Source organism: Hippocampus bargibanti, linkage group LG15 (genome assembly GCF_051943395.1).
Source record: "Hippocampus bargibanti isolate YZ-2025 linkage group LG15, ASM5194339v1, whole genome shotgun sequence".
Classification (NCBI taxonomy): domain Eukaryota; kingdom Metazoa; phylum Chordata; class Actinopteri; order Syngnathiformes; family Syngnathidae; genus Hippocampus; species Hippocampus bargibanti.
In genome coordinates this window covers 7,305,965-7,328,197 of record NC_142748.1, presented here as the reverse complement: position 1 = coordinate 7,328,197, position 22,233 = coordinate 7,305,965, and the positions used below count along the sequence as shown (strand labels likewise).

General features: G+C 40.1%; 3 protein-coding genes and 1 long non-coding RNA gene across 4 annotated transcripts; 2 read left to right on the top strand and 2 right to left on the bottom strand.

Moving 5' to 3' along the window:
* The first annotated feature begins 1,291 nt into the window (after nucleotides 1–1,291).
* Nucleotides 1,292–9,665, top strand: fam20a (FAM20A golgi associated secretory pathway pseudokinase). The gene is made up of 11 exons (XM_089015240.1): nucleotides 1,292–1,773; nucleotides 1,917–2,110; nucleotides 2,195–2,245; nucleotides 2,503–2,581; nucleotides 2,656–2,748; nucleotides 2,813–2,928; nucleotides 7,263–7,443; nucleotides 7,519–7,628; nucleotides 8,378–8,459; nucleotides 8,546–8,605; nucleotides 8,682–9,665. The coding sequence occupies exons 1-11, from the start codon at nucleotides 1,457–1,459 to the stop codon at nucleotides 8,950–8,952; spliced, it is 1,554 nt and encodes a 517-aa protein (XP_088871366.1). The 5' UTR covers nucleotides 1,292–1,456; the 3' UTR covers nucleotides 8,953–9,665.
* Nucleotides 9,666–15,798, bottom strand: LOC148887427 (cAMP-dependent protein kinase type I-alpha regulatory subunit). Its single transcript, XM_089015241.1, has 11 exons — nucleotides 15,641–15,798; nucleotides 14,189–14,393; nucleotides 13,689–13,859; nucleotides 13,535–13,626; nucleotides 12,960–13,021; nucleotides 12,827–12,873; nucleotides 12,598–12,756; nucleotides 12,464–12,524; nucleotides 11,758–11,879; nucleotides 11,587–11,668; nucleotides 9,666–11,427 (listed from the first exon to the last, which is right to left on the bottom strand). Exons 2-11 carry the CDS (start codon nucleotides 14,360–14,362, stop codon nucleotides 11,255–11,257), a joined length of 1,143 nt encoding a protein of 380 aa, XP_088871367.1. The 5' UTR covers nucleotides 14,363–14,393; nucleotides 15,641–15,798; the 3' UTR covers nucleotides 9,666–11,254.
* Nucleotides 15,799–16,353: 555 nt separating this feature from the next.
* LOC148887425 (WD repeat domain phosphoinositide-interacting protein 1-like) lies at nucleotides 16,354–22,207 on the top strand. Its single transcript, XM_089015277.1, has 12 exons — nucleotides 16,354–16,769; nucleotides 17,419–17,501; nucleotides 18,066–18,235; nucleotides 18,322–18,418; nucleotides 18,495–18,592; nucleotides 18,667–18,759; nucleotides 18,827–18,897; nucleotides 19,429–19,536; nucleotides 19,609–19,773; nucleotides 19,844–19,951; nucleotides 20,238–20,377; nucleotides 20,448–22,207. Exons 1-12 carry the CDS (start codon nucleotides 16,690–16,692, stop codon nucleotides 20,558–20,560), a joined length of 1,326 nt encoding a protein of 441 aa, XP_088871403.1. The 5' UTR covers nucleotides 16,354–16,689; the 3' UTR covers nucleotides 20,561–22,207.
* LOC148887426 (uncharacterized) lies at nucleotides 16,776–19,759 on the bottom strand. Its single transcript, XR_016117473.1, has 3 exons — nucleotides 19,676–19,759; nucleotides 18,717–18,868; nucleotides 16,776–17,296 (listed from the first exon to the last, which is right to left on the bottom strand). It is a non-coding gene; the product is annotated as an uncharacterized LOC148887426 (long non-coding RNA).
* Nucleotides 22,208–22,233: the final 26 nt, after the last annotated feature.

Here is a 22,233-nt window from a genome sequence, read left to right as displayed (position 1 = left end):
AGACCGACTGCTGCGGGATTGTAAAAGATCTTTTGCCAAAAGGGAAATGTCAGGAATGCTTTGATGGAGATGTCCCTCTGCGTCATCTACTATTCATTCAGAAGACATATGGCGCAACCAGGGGGGGGGGGGTTGCCCTTTACCTTCAGTCCCTTGTGAGTAGTTAAAAAGTGAAAGAAAAATGAGCTTGATATGGACTCACTCAAACTTTTTTGGTAGCACGAAAATGCCAGCACTGTTTTTGATTGAGAGGAATGTCCGTGCTATTTAAAATTTGAAGTGAGATGTATTTTGAAAACCACCCCTTGGCAGCAAACATGATTCTCCATGAGTACATATGCTGGGTGACACCCCAAGTTTCCCCTTTCGGTAAAAAATAAATAAATAAACATATAAATCATAGAAGGATATTTTGGATTTTAAGTCTAATTAATGGGTGCGAGATCATAACTGTCGTATAAACATGGTGGGCGTTCCCTTTAGCGACCATTTTAGCGCAATGCTTTCCATTTCACACATAAAGCCTTCTCAAAATCGAATAGCAATTCGACAAAAACTAATAATGCACTAACATGGGAAAAAAAGGGCAAAACATTGACAGAGGTCTGGCCAGCGCTTTATCGGCACCCAGGCATGAAAAACACAGACTTGAACAAATTTGGGAATGGCGCTCTACGTCATATTTTCAATTCCCGAATTAATTCTGGAATGGCAGTGAATGAGTTAATGACACGCTGGCTAAAGTTGTTTTCCCTCCCAAAAGAATTAAAACAAGTCCCAGACGCTGACGTGTGTTTTTTTTCCTCCACCCAAAACCTACACCGGGCAGACTCGCAAACAACCCAAACACGCCACACATATTCCGAAACACCACAACAACACATGTGCACTTAACCCGTGTGAGCTTTTCATTGGCTTATTATTAATATTATTATTAATTATTATTATTAATTATTATCTTAATGTTTTATGTAATGAGATGTTATAGAGACCTTGTGGCCAACCAAATCTTTAAACTGATTTTCAGACGTGATCGCCTAATATTGACCTCAATTATTCGCTGAGTTACACTGCTGCAGCGTCCAAAGTAAACAATAAGCCCAGAGTCCAAATGACTAAAAGGCAAACTTTGGACCTTCAAAACTGCACACAGACTCACTCAGACCCCCCTTCCCCCCTTGTATGATGTACCCACCCCGAGAACGTTCCTAATCGGTGTTTGCATACCTGCGCGATGTCACCTCCTCCCCCCTTTTCCTCCCACTCTCTCTCTCTTTCCCTCACTCACCCTCTCTGAGAGCAGCAGTTTCACAGGAAGCAGCTGTCAGTGACTTTTGAGGAACCACACACACAGCACACGCCTGCTCTCAGTTCTTCGGTGACTTCCGAAGAACGTTCCGGATGGAGTGATGCCTCATCCAAACCTGGAGAGACCCCCTTCTAGTCAACTTCAATCATGAGAAAAGATCGTCTTTTATTGGCCGTCACCCTCACCGCCATCTTCTCCGCCGACCTTTACTTCATCCTCCTGCCGAAGCTGCGCAACGGCGGAGAAGGATCGGAACGCTTTTGTTCCTGCCGCGGGGGTAACTTCAGTCTCCCCGATTGGACTTCTTTGGTGATTCCGGACCTGGATCGAAATGGGAGTTCGAAGCTTGATGGATTGTTCAACCATCCTTTGTTTAACACGGAGGAGAAGCCCACGGCGGAGAAGCTGCTGGACTTGGAGCAGCTGATGGACTACAACAGGAAGAAAGTGTCACGATGGGAAAGGTCAGCTTTTGTTTTCTCTGATCCATATCATAAATGTTATTATTTTGACGCTTTACAATCCAAAGACCAATACACAGAACAATAAAACATCAACTAAATGATAAAGACCATGATTGCCATTTTAAAAATGGTGTCCACCTCAGACACATGAAGCTCTACAATGAAGCTGCAGCCGCTTCCAATATCACAGTGACCGACTACCAAGTGACCTTTGACCCGGATGCCAACTGGCTCAAGTTCCACGCGGGAATAAGCCGCCACGCTCTGTACTCCCGTCATGACCCCGTAATTGCACGGCTACTCCTGGACATGCGTGACATGACCGTGATCAACTCAGGTGACGCGTGGATGTCATTTGCAAATTCTCACTGATTGTAGTTATTAAATTTGAATATGATTGAAATTATGGAAATGTTTCTAGATTTCACTCAAGATGAGAAGGCCCTGAAAGGAGCGTGTGACTGCAGCCAAGGTAAGGTCACGTCTGCTACCAGCTAAATGTTGAAATTAAACACGAAGCTATAGCATCCATTAGACAAAAGAGATTGTCTTACACCTCCTGTTCTATGTAAATCCGCTTCAATTCCAAGCTGCGACAGTTCTACATACATAGTTTTTCAAAGCTGACAAATATTCCCCTATTGATACTAACCTGGTTTATCCGGTTTAAAAAAGTGACCCATTTTCAAAGAAACTTTCAAGTAAATGGTTCCCGTCTTATCTATCCAGTGGTGAAGCCCAGTGGACACCACCTGAAATTGGCGCTGAAGATGCAGAATTTTGGCAAGGCCATGTTCAAGCCGATCAGGTGAGCTCCCGTCCTCTGAGACTCATCGGACATTTTAGGAAACACTTACGTAAAATCGTGTTTTCGGGTATCAGGCAGCAAAGGGATCAGGAGACTACGGAAGACGTTTTTTTCTTTGTCGATGTCCAGCGACACAACGCAGAGATTGCTGCGTTTCACCTGGACAGGTACAGAATATAAAAGGAGGGTTAGTTTAGAGAACTAAGCGATTGTTTGGTGGATTACTTTTAGGATCTTGGATTTCCGAAGAGTTCCACCAACAGTTGGCAGGTTTCTGAACCTCACCGGCGAAGTGCTCCAAGTGACCCGAAATGACGACCTCCGGGCTGTCTTCTTCACCTCACCTGGTAAAAAAATAAATAACAATCATTTGGTGGTCTAGTCCGTGTAAGCTCTCAGTCGTACAGGAGTGGTCCATCGATGAGAAGGTTTCTTCAGCCGTCATCTGTACAAATTTGAACTTCAAATTTGTACAGATGACGGCTGAAGAAACCTTCTCATTGGTGGTCTAGTGTAGCACTAAAAAAATAAGATAGATTTGGATTTTGCTAACCTTTATTGAAGTTGATGGACAACTTTGATGATGAACTCTTCGACTGTGCTGGATTTTCGTTGAATTAGCGCCGTCTGGCGGACAAATTAAGTAAGTACAACTATATAGATTGGTTGGGGAATTTCCGCACTCTGGCAGACAAATAATAAAATTATATCAAGATCGATGGAACAAATAATTATCTTTAAATTAGACAAATATTAAAATAAAAAAATTCTGGACACATTCACCAAAGACCCTGTTTTTCAAAATACAAATAAATATAAATTGTGGCAGTCAAGCAGGTCACGTGAATTAAAACTGTGTAAAACCAGGTATAATTTAATGTAGAAAACATTGTATGTAAACTAGAAATTGTTTAAATGCAGAAAAGTTGAAGCTGAACTGAAATTTTAAATGTTGAAATTCTGTACACAACGTGAGGGTGAGGCTTTTTTTAAATGGTCAAGTCGTTACAATCCATACTTCTTCTTTGGTGTTGCAACAATGTATTTTCTGCTCTCCTCTCATTACAGACAAGATTTAGCGCCGTCTTGCGGACAAAAATTAGAATTACACATAGATTGATGGGGAAACGTAAAATAAACCTTATGTGTAAAAGCAGATAGAATTTAATGTATAAAACATTGTATGTAAACTAGAAATTGTTTAAATGCAGAAAAGTTGAAGATGAACTGAAATTTAAAATGTTGAAATTCTGTACACAACGTGAGAGTGACGATTTTTTAAAGGGTCAAATCGTTACAATCATTACTTCTTCTTTGGTGTTGAAACAATCTATTTTCTGCCTCCTCTCATGACAGAAAAAAAAGAGCGCCGTCTGGCGGACAGTGTTAGAATTACACTTTGATTGATAGGGAAACGTGAAATAAAACTGTGTAAAGCAGATATAATTTAATGTATAAACATTGTGTGTAAACTAGAAATTGTTTAAATTCAGAAACGTTGAAGCTCAACTGAAATTTAAAATTAAGAAATTCTGTACACAACGTCAGAGTGACGATTTTTTAAATGGTCAAGTCGTTACAATCCTTACTTCTTCTTTGGTGTTGGAACAATGTATTTTCTGCTCTCCTCTCATTACAGATAGCAATTACCGCCGTCTGGCGGACAAATTTGGAATTCCACTTAAATAGACGGGGAAACGTGAACTAAAACTATGTAAAAGCAGATAGAATTTAATGTATAAAACATTGTATGTAAACTAGAAATTGTTTAAATGCAGAAAATTTGAAGCTGAACTGAAATTTAAAATGTTGAAATTCTGTACACAACGTCAGAGTGACGATTTTTTTAAATGGTCAAGTCGTTACAATCCTTCTTCTTTGGTGTTGAAACAATGTATTTTCTGCTCTCCTCTCATTACAGACAGCAATTACCGCCGTCTGGCGGACAAATTTGGAATTCCACTTAAATAGACGGGGAAACGTGAACTAAAACTATGTAAAAGCAGATAGAATTTAATGTATAAAACATTGTATGTAAACTAGAAATTGTTTAAATGCAGAAAAGTTGAAGCTGAACTGAAATTTAAAATGTTGAAATTCTGTACACAACGTGAGAGTGAGGATTTTTTTAAAGGGTCAAATCGTTACAATCATTACTTCTTCTTTGGTGTTGAAACAATCTATTTTCTGCCTCCTCTCACGACAGACAAAAAATAGCGCCGTCTGGCGGACACGTGTTAGAATTACACTTTGATTGATGGGGAAACGTGAAATAAAACTGTGTAAAGCAGATAAAATTTAATGTATAAAACATTGTGTGTAAACTAGAAATTGTTTAAATTCAGAAAAGTTGAAGCTGAACTGAAATTTAAAATTAAGAAATTCTGTACACAACGTCAGAGTGACGATTTTTTTAAATGGTCAAATCGTTACAACCATTACTTCTTCTTTGGTGTTGAAACAATCTATTTTCTGCCTCCTCTCATGAGAGACAAAAAATAGCGCCGTCTGGCGGACACGTGTTAGAATTACACTTTGATTGATGGGGAAACGTGAAATAAAACTGTGTAAAGCAGATAAAATTTAATGTATAAAACATTGTGTGTAAACTAGAAATTGTTTAAATTCAGAAACGTTGAAGCTCAACTGAAATTTAAAATTAAGAAATTCTGTACACAACGTCAGAGTGACGATTTTTTTAAATGGTCAAATCGTTACAATCATTACTTCTTCTTTGGTGTTGAAACAATCTATTTTCTGCCTTCTCTCATGAAAGAAAAAAAATAGCGCCGTCTGGCGGACACGTGAGAGTGAGGATTTTTTTAAATGGTCAAATCGTTACAATCATTACTTCTTCTTTGGTGTTGAAACAATCTATTTTCTGCCTTCTCTCATGAAAGAAAAAAAATAGCGCCGTCTGGCGGACACGTGAGAGTGAGGATTTTTTTAAATGGTCAAATCGTTACAATCATTACTTCTTCTTTGGTGTTGAAACAATCTATTTTCTGCCTTCTCTCATGAAAGAAAAAAAATAGCGCCGTCTGGCGGACACGTGTTAGAATTACATTTTGATTGATGGGGAAACGTGAACTAAAACTATGTAAAAGCAGATAGAATTTAATGTATAAAACATTGTGTGTAAACTACAAATTGTTTTAATTTAGAAAAGCTGAAGCTGAACTGAAATTTAAAATTTAGAAATTCTGTACACAACGTCAGAGTGACGATTTTTTTAAATGGTCAAATCGTTACAACCATTACTTCTTCTTTGGTGTTGAAACAATCTATTTTCTGCCTCCTCTCATGACAGACAAAAAATAGCGCCGTCTGGCGGACACGTGTTAGAATTACACTTAGTTTGATGGGGAAACGTGAAATAAAACTGTGTAAAGCAGATAAACTTTAATGTATAAAACATTGTGTGTAAACTACAAATTGTTTTGATTTAGAAAAGCTGAAGCTGAACTGAAATTTAAAATTTAGAAATTCTGTACACAACGTCAGAGTGACGATTTTTTTAAATGGTCAAATCGTTACAATCATTACTTCTTCTTTGGTGTTGAAACAATCTATTTTCTGCCTCCTCTCATGACAGAAAGAAAATAGCGCCGTCTGGCGGACACGTGTTAGAATTACATTTTGATTGATGGGGAAACGTGAAATAAAACTGTGTAAAGCAGATAAAATTTAATGTATAAAACATTGTGTGTAAACTACAAATTGTTTAAATGCAGAAAAGTTGAAGCTGAACTGAAATTTAAAATTAAGAAATTCTGTACACAACGTCAGAGTGACGATTTTTTTAAATGGTCAAATCGTTACAATCCTTACTTCTTCTTTGGTGTTGAAACAATCTATTTTCTGCTCTCCTCTCATTACAGAAAGCAATTACCGCCGTCTGGCGGACAAATTTGGAATTCCACTTAAATTGATGGGGAAACGTGAACTAAAACTATGTAAAAGCAGATAGAATTTAATGTATAAAACATTGTGTGTAAACTACAAATTGTTTTAATTTAGAAAAGCTGAAGCTGAACTGAAATTTAAAATTTAGAAATTCTGTACACAACGTGAGAGTGACGATTTTTTTAAATGGTCAAATCGTTACAATCATTACTTCTTCTTTGGTGTTGAAACAATCTATTTTCTGCCTTCTCTCATGACAGAAAAAAAATAGCGCCGTCTGGCGGACACGTGTTAGAATTACATTTTGATTGATGGGGAAACGTGAAATAAAACTGTGTAAAGCAGATAAAATTTAATGTATAAAACATTGTGTGTAAACTAGAAATTGTTTAAATTCAGAAACGTTGAAGCTCAACTGAAATTTAAAATTAAGAAATTCTGTACACAACGTCAGAGTGAAGATTTTTAAATGGTCAAATCGTTACAATCATTACTTCTTCTTTGGTGTTTCTATTTTCTGCCTCCTCTCATTACAGACAAAAATTAGCGCCGTCTGGCGGACACGTGTTAGAATTACACTGAGATTGATGGGGAATTTCCGCCGTCTGGCGGATAAAAAGAGAAATTACATCTCAATCGATGGAACGAATATGTATCTTTCAAGAAGAAAAATATAAAAACAACAAATTTACTCGACGAATTTGCCAACGACCACTAATCCTGTCATTACTTGCTCTTTGGCATTGAAATAATCTTTTGACTCCTTTCATTCCAGCAAACAACACTTGTTTTTTCGCCAAGTGCCTGTACGTATGCAAGACCGAATACGCAGTCTGCGGGAGTCCCGACCTCTTGGAAGGTTCCCTTTCGGCCTACCTCCCCGGCCTCAGCATCGCCCCCCGCATCTCCATCCCCAACCCTTGGATAAGGTCGTACACCTTCACGGGACAGGAAGAGTAAGAATCTTTTACTTCATCCACTTTGTGAATATCCGAAATTTTGGATAATTTGCTGTCAATCTCCTGTAAAAGGTGGCAGGTGAATCCATCGTATTGCAACACCGTCAAGAAACTTTATCCTTACAACTCGGGCAACCGGCTCCTCAACATCATCGACATGTCCATTTTTGACTTTCTTATGGGTATGTATTGCATTGTATTTTGAACAGGCGCCCTCATTTCAAGCTCATATAACTCCAGATTCATACAACTTGGGAATTAACTTTTTTTTTCTATTGAAAGAAAAGAGTCGAAGGTTTCTAACGCTGTATTGAATGTTTATTGCAATCCTAAAACTCAATATTCTGTGGGTCCTGGAATTCAAGTGACAATGATAAAAACCCTGGCACTGGAATGGATACATTTTTGCATGTCTGGCAGTGAATAACTTAAGAGTACAAATATCATCTGACTTACGACCAACTCGATTTACGACCACAATCTCCACACCCTGTTTTTAAAAATGTAATTCTATGCCTGGCACCGCAACGTGCTAGCAGGCCGGCAACGTGTACGACAATTTTAGCTAGCAAGCCAGCATCTCACTCTCACACAGCAAACGACCGCGTGATGGCACCAGAGTTTGCGAGTCATTTAGCCTCTGAGTCTCTATTCAACATTTTGACTGGATTTCAACTTAGGACCATTTCGATTTACGACCGTTTGGTCGGAACAGAACTCGGTCAAAAGTGGGACGTCACCTGTATATTTAAAATCATTTACTGATGGTTAATTTTTATTTGTATTCTAGAGCATTTGTTACATCAATGTTTTCAGGTATTATCTCATGAAATAGCTGCTTGTGTAAATGTCATGAATAAATAATAAAATATACCAATTGTAATACGTATTTCTTGCCTTATTTTTTTTTTTATTTTAATTTTTGGGACAGGCAACATGGACAGACACCACTATGAGATTTTCACAAAGTTTGGCGATGAGGGATTTCTTCTCCACCTGGACAATGCAAGAGGGTAAGAGCAAAAAAAATAATGATCATTATTCTTTATTTTTATTTAATCCTCGTATGCCCATATATGAACGTGTAATCCAATCGTAGATTTGGGAAGCACAGCAAAGATGAGATGTCCATCCTTGCCCCATTATCTCAGTGCTGCATGTAAGTGCAATTCTGTCATCAAAATCGATGTGTTATCTATCGCATTTAATCCACAATGAATGAATCTTGAATCCAGGATAAAGCGTTCCACCCTACTGAAGCTCCAGCTTTTAGCCCAACCGGAGTTCAGACTGAGCGACGTGATGAGGGAGTCTTTGCAAAATGACCCCCTGCGTCCCATCTTAACCCAAGCGCACCTCTCAGCGCTGGATCGCCGCCTCATCAAGATCCTGCGAGCGGTTCAGCGCTGTACGCGCAAGTACGGCGACGACCCGGTCATCACGGATGACTTTTTTCGAGCCACGGTGAATCCTCGGGTTTACGTAGAGAGTAAAAAATCAAGGTAGCAGCGGCGGAGGATGGAACTTTCCTCCGCTTTTTTTGTTTTAAGACTTCATGATGAAGTGCAGTCGTTTCAATTTTAATGGAACAAGTCAGGATTTGGGCTGGGGCCATCCTCAAAAGCTAGAGGGGTGTGTTGACTTTTTCAAACAGCTCTACGTCACATTCTATTGGCCAATGTGGAAAAAGAATATTTTCAAAAAAATGATCAAAACCACTAAAAGGTAAGTAGAACATTTATAAATGAACTGTACAGTAAACAGTACTGTATACATTACAGGTAGTTATACAATAATAAAAATTGACAATATGAAATATAAAATGATAAAAATGACACTAAAAGTGATAACATTTATAAACGAACTGTCAACAGTTTAGCATACAATAGAAAATGTTGCTTAAAAACAACAGATTGACATTGTATACTATTTTTGAATGGATTTTGACTTACAACCATTTGATTTACGACCGTTTTGTGGGAACGGAATCCGGTTGTAACTCAGATGTTACCTGTATATCGATAGCTTTCCAGCTGGCTGGCTAGCTTTTTATTAGCTATCTATTAACTAGCTAGCTGGTTTTCTATCTATTTGAGTTGCTTCCAGGTTGTTCACCCACAGAAAAACTTATCCTGTGACTGTAAAGTGACCGTGAGAGTTTTGAAAGGCGCTTATGTATGAAATGTATTATTATTATAATAAAATAAACAAAGCCAGAATGATTTTTTTCTGTTTTTTATTGCTTAAACTGCCATCTGGAACAATCTATACCAAAAAAGGGATAAACATCTTTTGCACATAGAGGAGGTCAAAATGAACACAAGGGAAGAATAGAAAAAGAATGGTCCGTTCATTGATCACCTGCGGACGGACCCCCGGTAGGGAGTGACTGACGACTACTGTAAGCCCAGGAAAAGTTTAGCTAAGGCAAACCGGGGACGACTGTGGTGTGGCTAAAACATTTCAAACCGATTTGCTGATGTTGCGGCTATTTACACGGGAGACGGCAGTCCGATAAAATCTTTATCTTGCGGATGGACAGGAAGTGACTTAGGGGGTGAGAAAAAAAACACACTTGTGACTACACTGCATCACAAAGTTCTCTTTCCAGGAAACAAAACAAAACAGGAATGAAGTTAAAATCACTTGGGATCAAACACTCGTGAAGTACCAAATGGAATATTAATATAATAAACGTTGTGAATCCTGCAATATACTGCTGTTCTCGGATGTGTCACAACAACATGCCGAATAAGCGCAGAGACCAAATCACAAGCGGGTGAAACGACAGGTCGCAGGGTTTTCCATTTCCAGTAGGCAACAAAGCAAAAAAACTCTGAAATAAATAACTCGGTTCTTGATACATAAATACCTCCAGAAGACCTGAAATACTTTTTACATAATTTGGTTTGGAGAACGAGGTTGGGGGCATTATTACTCAATACAATCACATACTGTGGTGTCCATTAACAGCATTTATTTTACTTTGTGGCAACTGGAAAGCTAAAATAGAATTTATGGAAAAATAAGTGTTTACAAAAAACAGAGAAAACCTTTTTTTAAGATTAGCATCACTGCAAACCATAAATTTAAGAATAATAGTCATTGAGTCATGGATCATGTCACTAGATTATTTTTTGATTACAAACCATAAATGACCAATTTATTTGGCTTATACTAAAAAAAAAAGAATACTGAAATACACAATACTTTTGTATTTTTTTTTTCTTCTTTATATATGTATTTTTTTCCTCCGAGTTGAGGTGTTCAACTGATTAGGACAAATAAAGTTTTGAGGGAGAGAGAAAAAAAAAATCCTATTTAACGCTCCAAATGGACGCTAACATATCATAATGTAACAAAACATTTGGCACCGGCCTCCAAGCTGCTCACTAAAACATTTTTTAAGCACATTTTGACGTTGTCTCGTTCGACCGCTCAAAAAGAAAAAAAAAAAAAAAAAACACCCATTTGGAACTAATTGGCCATTGTGAGCTTTTTGATTGTCCTGTCCTTCAGAGCCCAAATCTCCCAACAAAACGTTATCGTAACAAAGCGGAACCGGCGGATCGATTTGACGTAGGTAAGCGTGATGCAACTGTGCCTACACGGTAATGTTACAGCAGCTGGTATACAAGCGCTGGTGAACCCCGCGAAGGAGGTGTGGAAAAAGAAAAGAGAAGGCCAGGAAGTGGCGGAAAGCAACTTGCGTTGGTGGACCCGAGGTCGGAAAAGAGCAAAAAAGAGGGGAACGGGTTGGGGCGGTGTGTGTGTGTGTGTGTGTGTGTGTGGGTAACACAAACCCCTCTCAGACCGACAGCGACACGAAGCTGTTGTACTGTTGGATGTTGCGTTTGAGGATGTCCGAACAGGGGCCCAAAACGCGCTCGAAGCGAGGTCGGTCCAGCTTGACGCACTTCAAGGGGCCGCGGGCGACCACGGTGGCGGCGCGGGGGCGGTTCATCAGCAGGGCGATTTCACCTGCGGTGAAGAACGTCATCAAAAACAGCTAAAATATTCGCCATCTGCTATTTTGTCATAATCGGGAGAATATTCAATAGAAAAAATTAAATGGCTAGCTAGCTAGATAGCTATACAATACAAATACAATACTTTAACATAGATCACATTTCTATTTACCAAAGTAGTCCGATGGTCCTAATCTTCCCACTTCAACAAACTCTTCGTTCTCCGAGCGACGCTGCAAAACGGCAGCGGAACCCTGAAATATGCGCACAACACACAAATTGCATCCAACGCTGTTCTCTTGGTGGATGCGAGGGTTTTTTAGGGGGGGGGGTTGGCATTGACCTCCAAAATGATGAAGAATTCATCTCCGGGTTCCCCTTGCACCACAATCTTCTGGCCATCTTCAAACTGGACCGGTTCCAGGGCGTCGGCGACGGTCAGTCGTTCCCACTTGTCCAGGGACTCTGAGAAAAAAAATGCAGGAGAGGAAAATATAAACAATAATTATTAATTTTGTTTTACTTCCTGTTTTCTTTTTATGACAGGGATTCTCAAAGTGTGGTCCGTGAATGAATAAAACACTCACAATGTACTACGGCTTGACTCTGCATGTTTCATTAGCTTATAATAATACTGAAAATGCAACAGGCAAATTCAGTAGAACAAAAAAAAACTAAATACAAATAAAAATAACAAAATAAAAATATAACAAAAATAAACATAATACAAATAAAAATATAAATACAAATCTAAATAAAAATAAAAATAAAAATATAAATAATAATAATAATAAAAATAACATTCACAATAAAAATAATAATACAAATACAAAAGAATACAAATAAAAAATCTACAAATACAAATAAAATACACGTAAAATGTAATTAAAAAAATGTAAGAATACAAGAAAAAATACAAATAAAAATAGTAAAAGTAACAATAAAAGTAATAAAGGTAAAATAAAAATACAAAACAAATAAAACAAATAAAAATAACAATAAAGATAAAAATGAATAAATACAAGTAAAAATAATACAAATAAACCCACCTAAAATGGACACTTTCCTGAGGAATTCCTCATACATCTTCCTCTTCCTCAAAGTGCTTCCCTACATTAAAATAAAAACAATAATCGGATCATTTCCCAAATACATATTCTCAGCAATCCCGATGTCTCCTCACCATGAGTATTCTCCTGTAGCTGTCTCTGTCGATCCCCCACAGCTTGACGTTGGTCTTGGCTCTGACGGTGGCGGCCCTGGGGGTGCCGTATATCAACGCCAGCTCTCCGAAACTGCCGCCTTCGCCGATGCTTGTCACCCATTCGTTGTTCACGTACACCTGCGTGAGGTCGGCGCATTTTACACCGTGTTAGGATAGCGCATTTGTGTTCAAGGGGGAAAATACTCACATCCATCTCCCCTTGGTCAATCACGTAGAAATTATCCCCCTCGTCACCTGCGGACAGAAAATAATGAACGAATAACCCTCGCAAGGGTGCGTCTCGATGTGATCGTCTTGTCATTTTGCCCATGCGGACCTACCCTGCAAAATAACGGTCTCCCCGGCGATGTAGGTGACAGGAAACATGGCGTCGAAAATGTCACTGGAATGAAACATTTCGATCAAAATTGGAGATTAGTTGACTCCCCCCCTAAAAGGAGCATCAGCGCAGAGCACCGATGGATATGTGGAACTGTCGCGGCTTGGAATTGAATCGGATTTTGGTGGGACAGGAGATGCGAGATAGTCTTTTTTTGTCAATGGATGCTACAGCTTCATGTTTGCTTTAAACATTTAGCTTGTAACAGACGTGCACATTTCACCATGACGTCCCTGATTCACTGGTGAAAAGGATGCTTTGATCCTCTAGAACTGCGTCATACAACAAAGAGGGTACAACTTAGTTGTTTTGTTGTTGTTTTGACTGCAAGATGGCGCCGCGAGAATGGCTCCTGTATTTTGTTTTTCTACTTCTTCCTCTTCCTTTCCTCACTTTGCTGCTGTTAAAATGTAAATTACTCCACTGCGAGACTAATAAAGGCTAATCCAATCCAACCTAAAATTTGAGGAGCTCAGTTTTTGGCGGAAAAAAAAAAATCAAGATCAAATCAGGTACCTCCTCTCATTGTCATCCAGGTGAGAGAAGAGCACGTTCTTTTCGATCGCTTTGGCTAAAGCCGCCATTGTCTTGTAGTCCTTCGGAATGACCTGAAGAGACAAAATGTGTCAGTGCGGATTGAAGGAAAAGCTTTTCCTTCGAAAAGTGTTACCTTTCGGACATAAGAAGCGGCATCCTCCTCCGTGTAGACCTCGGCGCTAAAGGCGCCGCGCCGCCTGCGGCCTTTCACCACGGGGTTCATGGGAGGGGAAATCTCCTCATCGCGCGAGTCGGAGCGCGAACCGCTAGCCTTCTGCTGGTTTTGAATCTGCTTGACCTCTTCCTGGAGTGGAGGAGGGATGCAAGAGTCCAAAGATTGACTTTTAAATGCACATTGAGATCATTTGACTTTTTTTTTTTTTACTTTTGAACTTACAAAGACAACCGAAAGTTTGAAATTAAAGCTCCCTGAACATTCTGATTGACATTTGATGTCCATATCTCAAGTCAATAAAAACAATAAAAATATGAAATGAGCATTATTAAACTAAAAATAAAAAATAACCCTGGAACATACAATACAGTACGAGCAAGCACACTTTTTTTAAACTTTATTATAATTTGTGATGACTCTCTTTCTGTCTAACGTGACTAAGAATTCCCGTTACGCACCTTCTCAAGCCTCTCAAAATACTCCCGAAGGAAGGCCATAGGCCGGTCGGGCCTGGAGGTGCACAGCTGGACAATGCAGTCTTTCAGCAGCTGTTGAATGTTGTGTTTCTGCACATACTGCTCACACTCCCTCAGGCTCTTCTCCTCTTCGCTGCTCGTGCTACAAGAAGCCATGACGACAATCGCAAAGTTTGCTCGATGACCTCTAACCCCGCGGAGGAGAAGAGAGAGCCAACGGGGGAAAAAAGGAAGAGAGAAAAAAACGTGATGAGACCTTCTGCATGATATAAGAAGTTATACAAGATTTTAAATGAGGCGTGTAGCACTTTTATCTTCTGTGTGACAAACGGAGATAAAAATAACAAGAACGTGAGAGAAGTAGAACCCCAGCGAGAAGGCCAAGAGACGTGTTGGTGTTGTTTAGCGGCAGCCCTGAAGACAGTCAGATGATGTCTGCTTTCAAACCACAACATTTTTCATCTGCTCAAGTCAAGTTTGACTGGCTGTGAAAGTGCGTCATACGCAACGCATGTGCAAATTTGCTTTCAATCAAGTCACACACCAAACGCGTGACCAGCCTCTCGTTTGAGGTTTCATATAAACAGAAAATCGCTTCTCGGAAAAAGTCGTCATGATCGTGTGATCATGATTAAAGTCAGTGGAGAGCTAAGAGATGATTTGAACTTGATCAAACTAAGTTATATTTTGAAACGGCAAGGATCTGTAAACCACATGCATCCTGTGGCGGAAACACAATTTAAACAATGTAACACCTGTACACATGCATACAATCAAAAGTTCTATTTTGAACACTCGGTTTCATCAACATGCATTTGAATAATGTCAGGTGATACGATGCAACGTATTGAGACAGATACACAAGCCAGACACCAACATACCATAGAGGCTATTTTTAGTTATGCCCTTATGATTTGTCAAATGCAATTAATATACTATTCTTTAGAGAGGGGATATACAACATTCCAGTCGTACGTTATTTATAAGAAACACTTAATAGCGTCGTGACCTTGGTAAAAAAATAATAGCAGTTCAATATGCAGTATGAAAATAGCGCGGCTGTAGAATGTACATCAGAAATAAATAATGCAAAATGTTTTTTTTTAAGTTAACATTGTGTGCAGTTTGCAATGACGTCTAGGTCAGGGAGTGCTTGGACAAAACAAAGCTTGGGTGAAGCCGATGGGTGAATGTCACGTCTCGTAAATTACACCCCGAACATCAACGTGGTTAGAAATGATTTAATTATCAACCTGGATTATATTTCACGTAAAAAGATTGTTCGAGGTTTTGACATATCGCTCGCTAGCACCGTGCAAAGGCAAAGCCCTCTTGACGCCATCTTGGGTACCATCATAAACAAACGCGAGACAAGGGGAAATACATTTCAGAGGTTATACCGTTGCATCGGCGTAAAGGAAGAGGACTACTCACAAGATGTCGTGAAATCCTTCCGAGCCCTACGACAGCGACTCGGGATGAGTGGTGTTTGTCAAAGCAGTAACCGTTAGCAGCTTCTGCTCTTTTCGATCTTTTTTTTCTCCCCGAGCCCTGGACCGTTGCCCCACCGGATACGCCTGTGAGCCAATCAGCGGCCTTCACTGACGTCAATTCTCTTCGTTCTGACATGTGAGCCAGTAACCCCTGGCAACCTTAAAGGCGCCGCGTCCAAGAGAATGACGTCAGTTATTTTTTTTTAATTTAAATTAGTAAACCACCTCTTAATACTAATATTTTTTGACGTAGAATATTGAATGTACTTAAATGTCGCAACAGAGACCCGGAAGCCGTTTTATGTACATATAAATAAAAATCATACAGAGCATATACTATTTGGGGGCTGAAGGGGTTCACGTTTTTAACAATCCCCTTTAAAGATTGAAATATAAAGATTTGAAAAATAATGTCTTTTTAAGTGACTTTTTTGGAGTCTTATTACATTTACACAGACTGATAAGATTATTGGCCAATAACCTCACCAAAACACTCCATCGATTGTGTCATTAACCAATCAGTGAATTGCAACGTAACCTTATTTGACAGACAGTCATATTGACGAATCACCGACTTGTATTGCGCAAATTCGTCTGAGGGCGGGTTTTATACCATCTTCCAGCCAATTGGGGCGCACTTCAGAGTGACGCTACCTCCCATCAGTTGTTATTGTTTTGCTGTATGGAGCCTGGAAGTTAATATTCATTTAAACAGCAGCGTCGTAGTTTGTCAACGCCAAGCGATACGATCAGTATCGTTTATCTCATTTGCTGTTTTAAGCGATTGGAGGATTGTTCACTGTAGGCGTTTGCATGCGTTTCATCCGGGGCTAGTCCGTCCGGACATTCCTCCCCGAGGACTGTAGCGTGGCGTTTGGAGTCGGGGCAGAGAAGGAGGGGGAAAGCTGAGGAGGCCCTGGTTTTGGATCGAGCCGAGCCCGAGGCACCCGAGCTCGGCCAGCGACAGGACTGGGAAAACTGGCAACACGGATGGATTCGCAGGAAGAAGCAGACAGAGGACCTGAGATGCTCCGAGGCTTCATCTGTGCTTCGTTTAACCAGGACACTACGTAAGCAACCTTAAGGCCTTCATTGCTCTGCACAAACGCAAGCTCCTTGAAGCACCTGTTTATTGTATAATCACTTTGATCAACAATTGAAAGAGCTTTAGATTTCAATATAAGAAAAGTCTACCCATGAATGAATCCTAGCCCCTAAGCAGTTTACCCATGTTTGCAAAAAGGTCCTCCCCAATACCTAAATATTAACTATAGTGTTGTTATACTTCCTAATTTTACATGCAATAACCCATATTTTGATCTAAAAAAATGATCACATTCAGACCCCCACTCCAAAATTCCTTATATAATAACAATCTGCAACATAAAGCTTAATTAGGTAAGATGTCATCCAAATTTAGAGTTTGTATTTTTTTGTAATCATTAAAATTCACCTCAGAGAAGCACCTCTTCAAAAGGTTCCTAAAAGGAAGCAGGTGGGCTGCACAGCCTTCACCGTCATGTTCTAGTCGTCATCTGTTTTGCAGAAAGATGTTCAGGGGTCCAGATGGTACTGTGGGCTGTGTCAGATTTCCTGTCTGACACACATATGAATCATACACCTTACATGAGATCTGTAAACAAAATAATCAATGAAGGTAAACCAAAATAATGCATCTACACTGCCCGTCAGTTTCAAATCCATTTCTGTGTGTTTTAGTTCCCTATCAGTGGGCACCAAGACCGGCTACCGTCTTTTCTCAGTCACCTCCGTGGACAAACTGGACTGCATCCATGAGGGAGGTGAGGGGAAACAAGGCTTCTCCTCATGCATACAAAATGGTGGAGTCCATACAATCAACTCGTTCTATTCGCACAGCGTGGCGTTTAACATGGAGGCAAAGCATGCACATCATTTTGGAAGCCATGTTCCTTGAACGACAACGTTCAGTAGTAACGTTACAGACATCCTGTCATTTGAAATCCAGATGCTCCCCAACTTACGAACGAGATATGTTCCGAATGGTCGTTTGTAAGGTGAATTTGTTCATAAGGTGAATTTGTTTGTAAAGTAAATTTGTTCGTAAGTTGCTTCAGTGCTATATTTTCTATGGAATGTATGTTTGAGGCTTATAAAAGTATGTTTAAGGTTTATATAACTATGTTTAAGGCTTGTAGACGTAACCTGTATTGGTTTGTACTGAAAAATAAACTTCATAAAATATATGCTCTATAAAGATATGTACAACTGGAGAGACTACTACATATGTTGCTACAAAAATGTTCATATGTACCGTTGTTCATAACTCGAATGTTCGTAAGTAGGGGAGCGTCTATTGTACTTTTTTCCTCCCCATCACATCCCAGCGGAGTGTCCAGATGTTTGCATCGTGGAGCGTCTGTTCTCCAGCAGCCTGGTGGTGGTGGTGAGCCAATCGGTGCCTCGACGGATGAACGTCTATCACTTTAAGAAAGGTACCGAGATCTGTAACTACAGCTACACCAACAACATCCTTTCCGTCAAGCTCAACAGACAGGTGAGATGGTCCCTCGCTCAAATTTGTGTTGTGTTTTCGGGAATTTGCGCAATGTCGGCAAATCGTGGCCGCTATCTCCCTGTTAGCGATTGGTGGTGTGCCTGGAGGAGTCTATCTACATCCATAATATCAAAGACATGAAACTTCTCAAGACCCTGCTTAACACCCCCACCAATCCATCAGGTAAATAGTGCGACGAATGAATATTTTTGTGCTCCTTTCTCAAGTGAAAAAAGAAGTCCCGCTCGCGCCTTGTTAGGTCTATGCGCCCTGTCCGTCAACCACGGCAACTCTTTCTTGGCATATCCGGGCAGCGCCACTCTTGGCGAGATTACGGTGTACGATGCGAACAACCTGGTGAGTCCTCATTTTCCTCAATAGTCAAAACTCATCTCGCGGCCTCAAGGATAATTGTTACACTTTCCGTTTAGAGCACTGTGACACTGATCCAAGCCCACGCTAGCCCCTTGGCGGCGCTCACCTTCAACGCCTCCGGGACCAAACTCGCTAGTGCTTCGGAGAAAGTGAGTTTTTCTCTTCAATGTCGTCCTTTGCCTCCCAGCAGCGTGACTGAATCATCTTCCTCCATAGGGCACCGTTATCAGGGTGTTCAGCATTCCCGAAGGACAGAGGCTGTTTGAGTTCCGTCGTGGGATGAAAAGGTTAGCATTCATATCGCTTAAAAAAAACCCACTTATGTTCACATATTAACTCATTCACTGCCAGACAATGTGCAAAAACGTGTCTACTCCAGTGCCAGGGTTTTTGTCATTGTCACTCAAATTTCAGGACCCACAGAATATTGAGTTTTAAGACTACCTAAACATTCAATGCAGCGTAAGAAATTTTACTCTCTTCTTTCATCAGAAAAAAAAGAGTGAATTCCTAAGTTGCATGTGTCTGGAGTTATATGAGTTTGAAATGGGGGCAGATGTCCAAAATACAATACATACATATTGATTTATATAGCTGATACCGTTGCATCAGCATAGCTGATTAATAACAGCTGAAGCTGGAACAAAGCACGAACATGGACAAAAGCCAAATGCTGCCTCCTCGTGGAAGTGAAAAAAACATTGCCAGAGGTCTGACCAACGCTTTATCAGGAATGGCGCTCTGTCATATATTCAATTCCCGAATAAATTCGTGTATGTCAATGAATGAGTGTGACAAATTGCCCTTTTCATTTTCAGATATGTCAGCATCAGTTCATTGTCCTTCAGCGGCGATGCACAGTTTTTGTGTGCCTCCAGCAACACTGAGACGGTCCATATCTTCAAATTGGAGCAGCACAGTCCCAGGTAAAAAAAAAAAAGAATTGTGAATGGCAGTGAATGAGTTAATCACCTAAAATTCTTATTTTGACTTTCTAGTCAAGAGGAGGAATCTCCCACGTGGTCCGCGTATGTGGGTAAAATGTTCACAGCCGCCAGCACCTACTTGCCAGCTCAGGTGTCCGACATGATGCATCAGGACCGAGCCTTCGCCACCGTGCGACTCAACATGTGCGGCCTGAAGAACATCTGCGCGCTAGCGACGTAAGACTGAAAATTATTTCACGTGACAAAAAGAAAAATAGACATGTTTTTGGTGTATTTGGTACGACAGGATTCAGAAGCTGCCTCGCCTGCTGGTGGCGTCCTCCGACGGCCATCTTTACATCTATAATGTCGATCCGCAGGATGGTGGCGAATGTATGCTGGTCCAAAAGCACAGGTGTGAAAATATTAGTGCACATAAATCACAAATCTTCATAATTTACTATCTGAGTCCCCCATTGTATTGACCTGAACGGAAGTCTGCCTATGCGAGCATTATCATATTGTAGTCCAAGTAGAATATTTGTTGTTCTCATAGAAGGCAGCAGTTGCAATTACAATTTTGTCCACAGGAGGGCAGACTTTTGCATTTAACATTCAGAGTCCATTTAGTAACAAACACTATTTAGGAAAATATTGTACTTATTACCGTATTAAATTGGTTTCTGTGCGGGGCATGGCAGGTTGTTCGATGGCAGCGACGAGCAGGTGGAACAGGAAGAAGACGAGACGCCAGTCGAAGCCTCCAGTCAACCAGCCGGCCAATCGTACGCAGCCACCGTCGGTCTTCCATCCAACCCGCCTTGCTCCACCACACTGTTAGGTGAGTTATATGAAAATTAAAACTTTTGGGGGGGGCAAAAGTAATCTCGGTTTACTTTCTTTAACCCAAGGATACTCGGAGGATGGGGGAGCCCAAAAGGGGGATGTCATCCCAGAGCACGAGTTCGCCGAGGGTCCCGTGTGCCTGGATGATGAAAATGAATTTCCTCCGGTCAGTCATTAGAAAATCTAAAATTCACCCCCATCCTGCCAACCCACGACTGATTCCTCACTGGGAGGCGGCAGGAGAGGGGCGTTGGGGTAGTATAAAAATCTGCCGCTTCCTCCTTACCACAATACCCCTGCAGGTCAAGGGGATTAACCCTACCAGAAAGTTCCATCTGTGTGTTTTTGGATTCTGTGTAGACCTAAAAACAAACTAACAAGGAGGTTTTTATTTTATTTTTCATAACACAATCATATGACTAGAGTATTTTTATTTTATTGTATTTTTATTTTTATGATCGTTAATCCTGAGCGTTATGATCGTAATCTCATTCAGTGTTCATGCATGCTGTAAAGTGCAGTCGATGCTGCCTAGCGACACTGCATAGCACAAAATCAGCAGGGGAAAAAAATTGTGTATAAGAACCCTGCTGACAAAAAAAGGGCTTAACTCATTCAGTGCCAGACGATGTGCAAAAATGTGTCCACTTGAGTGCCAGGGTTTTTGTCATTGTCACTTGAATTCCAGGACCCACAAAATATTGAGTTTTAGGACTATATAAACATTCAATGCAACGTAAGAAACTTTAGATTCTCTTCTTTCATCAGAAAAAAAACGAGTTAATTCCTAAATTATATGGGTCTGGAGTTATGTGAGATTGAAATGAGGGTGGCTGTCCAAAATAAAATGCAATACAATGCAATATTGGTTGATATAGCGCTTTAACAACAGCTGAAGCTGGAACTAAGCACTAACATAGACAAAAGGCAAATCCTGCCCCCTTCGTGAAATTGATCGTTCGTCATATTTTCAATTCCCGAATATATTCGTGAATGGCAGTGAATGAGTTAATTCTGCACAAAAATGCTTCTTGCAAATTGTGCATTTTTGCAGTTGAGTCAGCTTGAAAGGATAATTTGTTTTAGCACCAGATCGGGTCATTCCCATTTGTAAATTTTCATCAACAAACCTTCACTGTTTTGAGTCGCCATCACCTTCAGATAAGAGTATTTCAAATACAAGCATTTAAATCATGCACTTTTTATAGATAATGCTACGATCAACGATGCAGCTGCTATACGAATATCGGTCGCTGTACAGAGACACATACGCACTCATATTATGAGAATATATGCGAAGGGGCCAGTGATTGAATGTAAAACTCTTTAACAGCACATGACCAAGTGATAGATAGATCCTTCAATTTCAATGTGGTTATTTTTGATGATGGGGGAAAAATGAGGACGCATACTTATATTTTCAAATATTTTTTTTTTTACTTTGTGTACAATGTGTATATAAATCGCATACACTACTCACAAAAGGTTTTGAGCTGCTGGGCTTCCTGGTGCGGCCTAATGATTGATTGACACGTGCTGGTAAACTCACCGATGAAACAGCTGCTGGGGATTTTACCGTTCAGTTTCTTCTTACGGACGAGTTGTGCACAAAAAAATACTGAAACCTTCGAAAGATGGAGGAAAAGGTCCATTTTTATGTTCATCCAAAAACTTGCTTAGGTGAATGCACTCACCTAATGCTTAGGTGAGTGATGCGTATAGGTTGAAATTTGCCAAAAGGTGGTACTGTTGAGACACTTTACACTACATTGCAGACTGACAATGAAGAAACAATAAAGATGATTAAGAATCAATACAATCTTGAGGATTGTTTGGCTATCATGTGTTTAT

What these genes read in the sequence shown, in the direction of transcription:
- fam20a (XM_089015240.1), top strand. Translation starts at nt 1,457, where the DNA reads ATGAGAAAAGATCGTCTTTTATTGGCCGTCACCCTCACCGCCATCTTC. An exon ending in AAAGTGTCACGATGGGAAAG is followed by an intron (nt 1,774 to 1,916) that starts GTCAGCTTTTGT and finishes TGTCCACCTCAG; the next exon opens with ACACATGAAGCTCTACAATG. An exon ending in CCATTATCTCAGTGCTGCAT is followed by an intron (nt 8,606 to 8,681) that starts GTAAGTGCAATT and finishes TCTTGAATCCAG; the next exon opens with GATAAAGCGTTCCACCCTAC.
- LOC148887427 (XM_089015241.1), bottom strand. Translation starts at nt 14,362, where the DNA reads ATGGCTTCTTGTAGCACGAGCAGCGAAGAGGAGAAGAGCCTGAGGGAG. An exon ending in GGAGACCGTTATTTTGCAGG is followed by an intron (nt 12,874 to 12,959) that starts GTAGGTCCGCAT and finishes TTCTGTCCGCAG; the next exon opens with GTGACGAGGGGGATAATTTC. An exon ending in TTGACCAAGGGGAGATGGAT is followed by an intron (nt 12,757 to 12,826) that starts GTGAGTATTTTC and finishes GACCTCACGCAG; the next exon opens with GTGTACGTGAACAACGAATG.
- LOC148887425 (XM_089015277.1), top strand. Translation starts at nt 16,690, where the DNA reads ATGGATTCGCAGGAAGAAGCAGACAGAGGACCTGAGATGCTCCGAGGC. An exon ending in TGTACGATGCGAACAACCTG is followed by an intron (nt 18,593 to 18,666) that starts GTGAGTCCTCAT and finishes CTTTCCGTTTAG; the next exon opens with AGCACTGTGACACTGATCCA. An exon ending in TTGCTCCACCACACTGTTAG is followed by an intron (nt 20,378 to 20,447) that starts GTGAGTTATATG and finishes CTTTAACCCAAG; the next exon opens with GATACTCGGAGGATGGGGGA.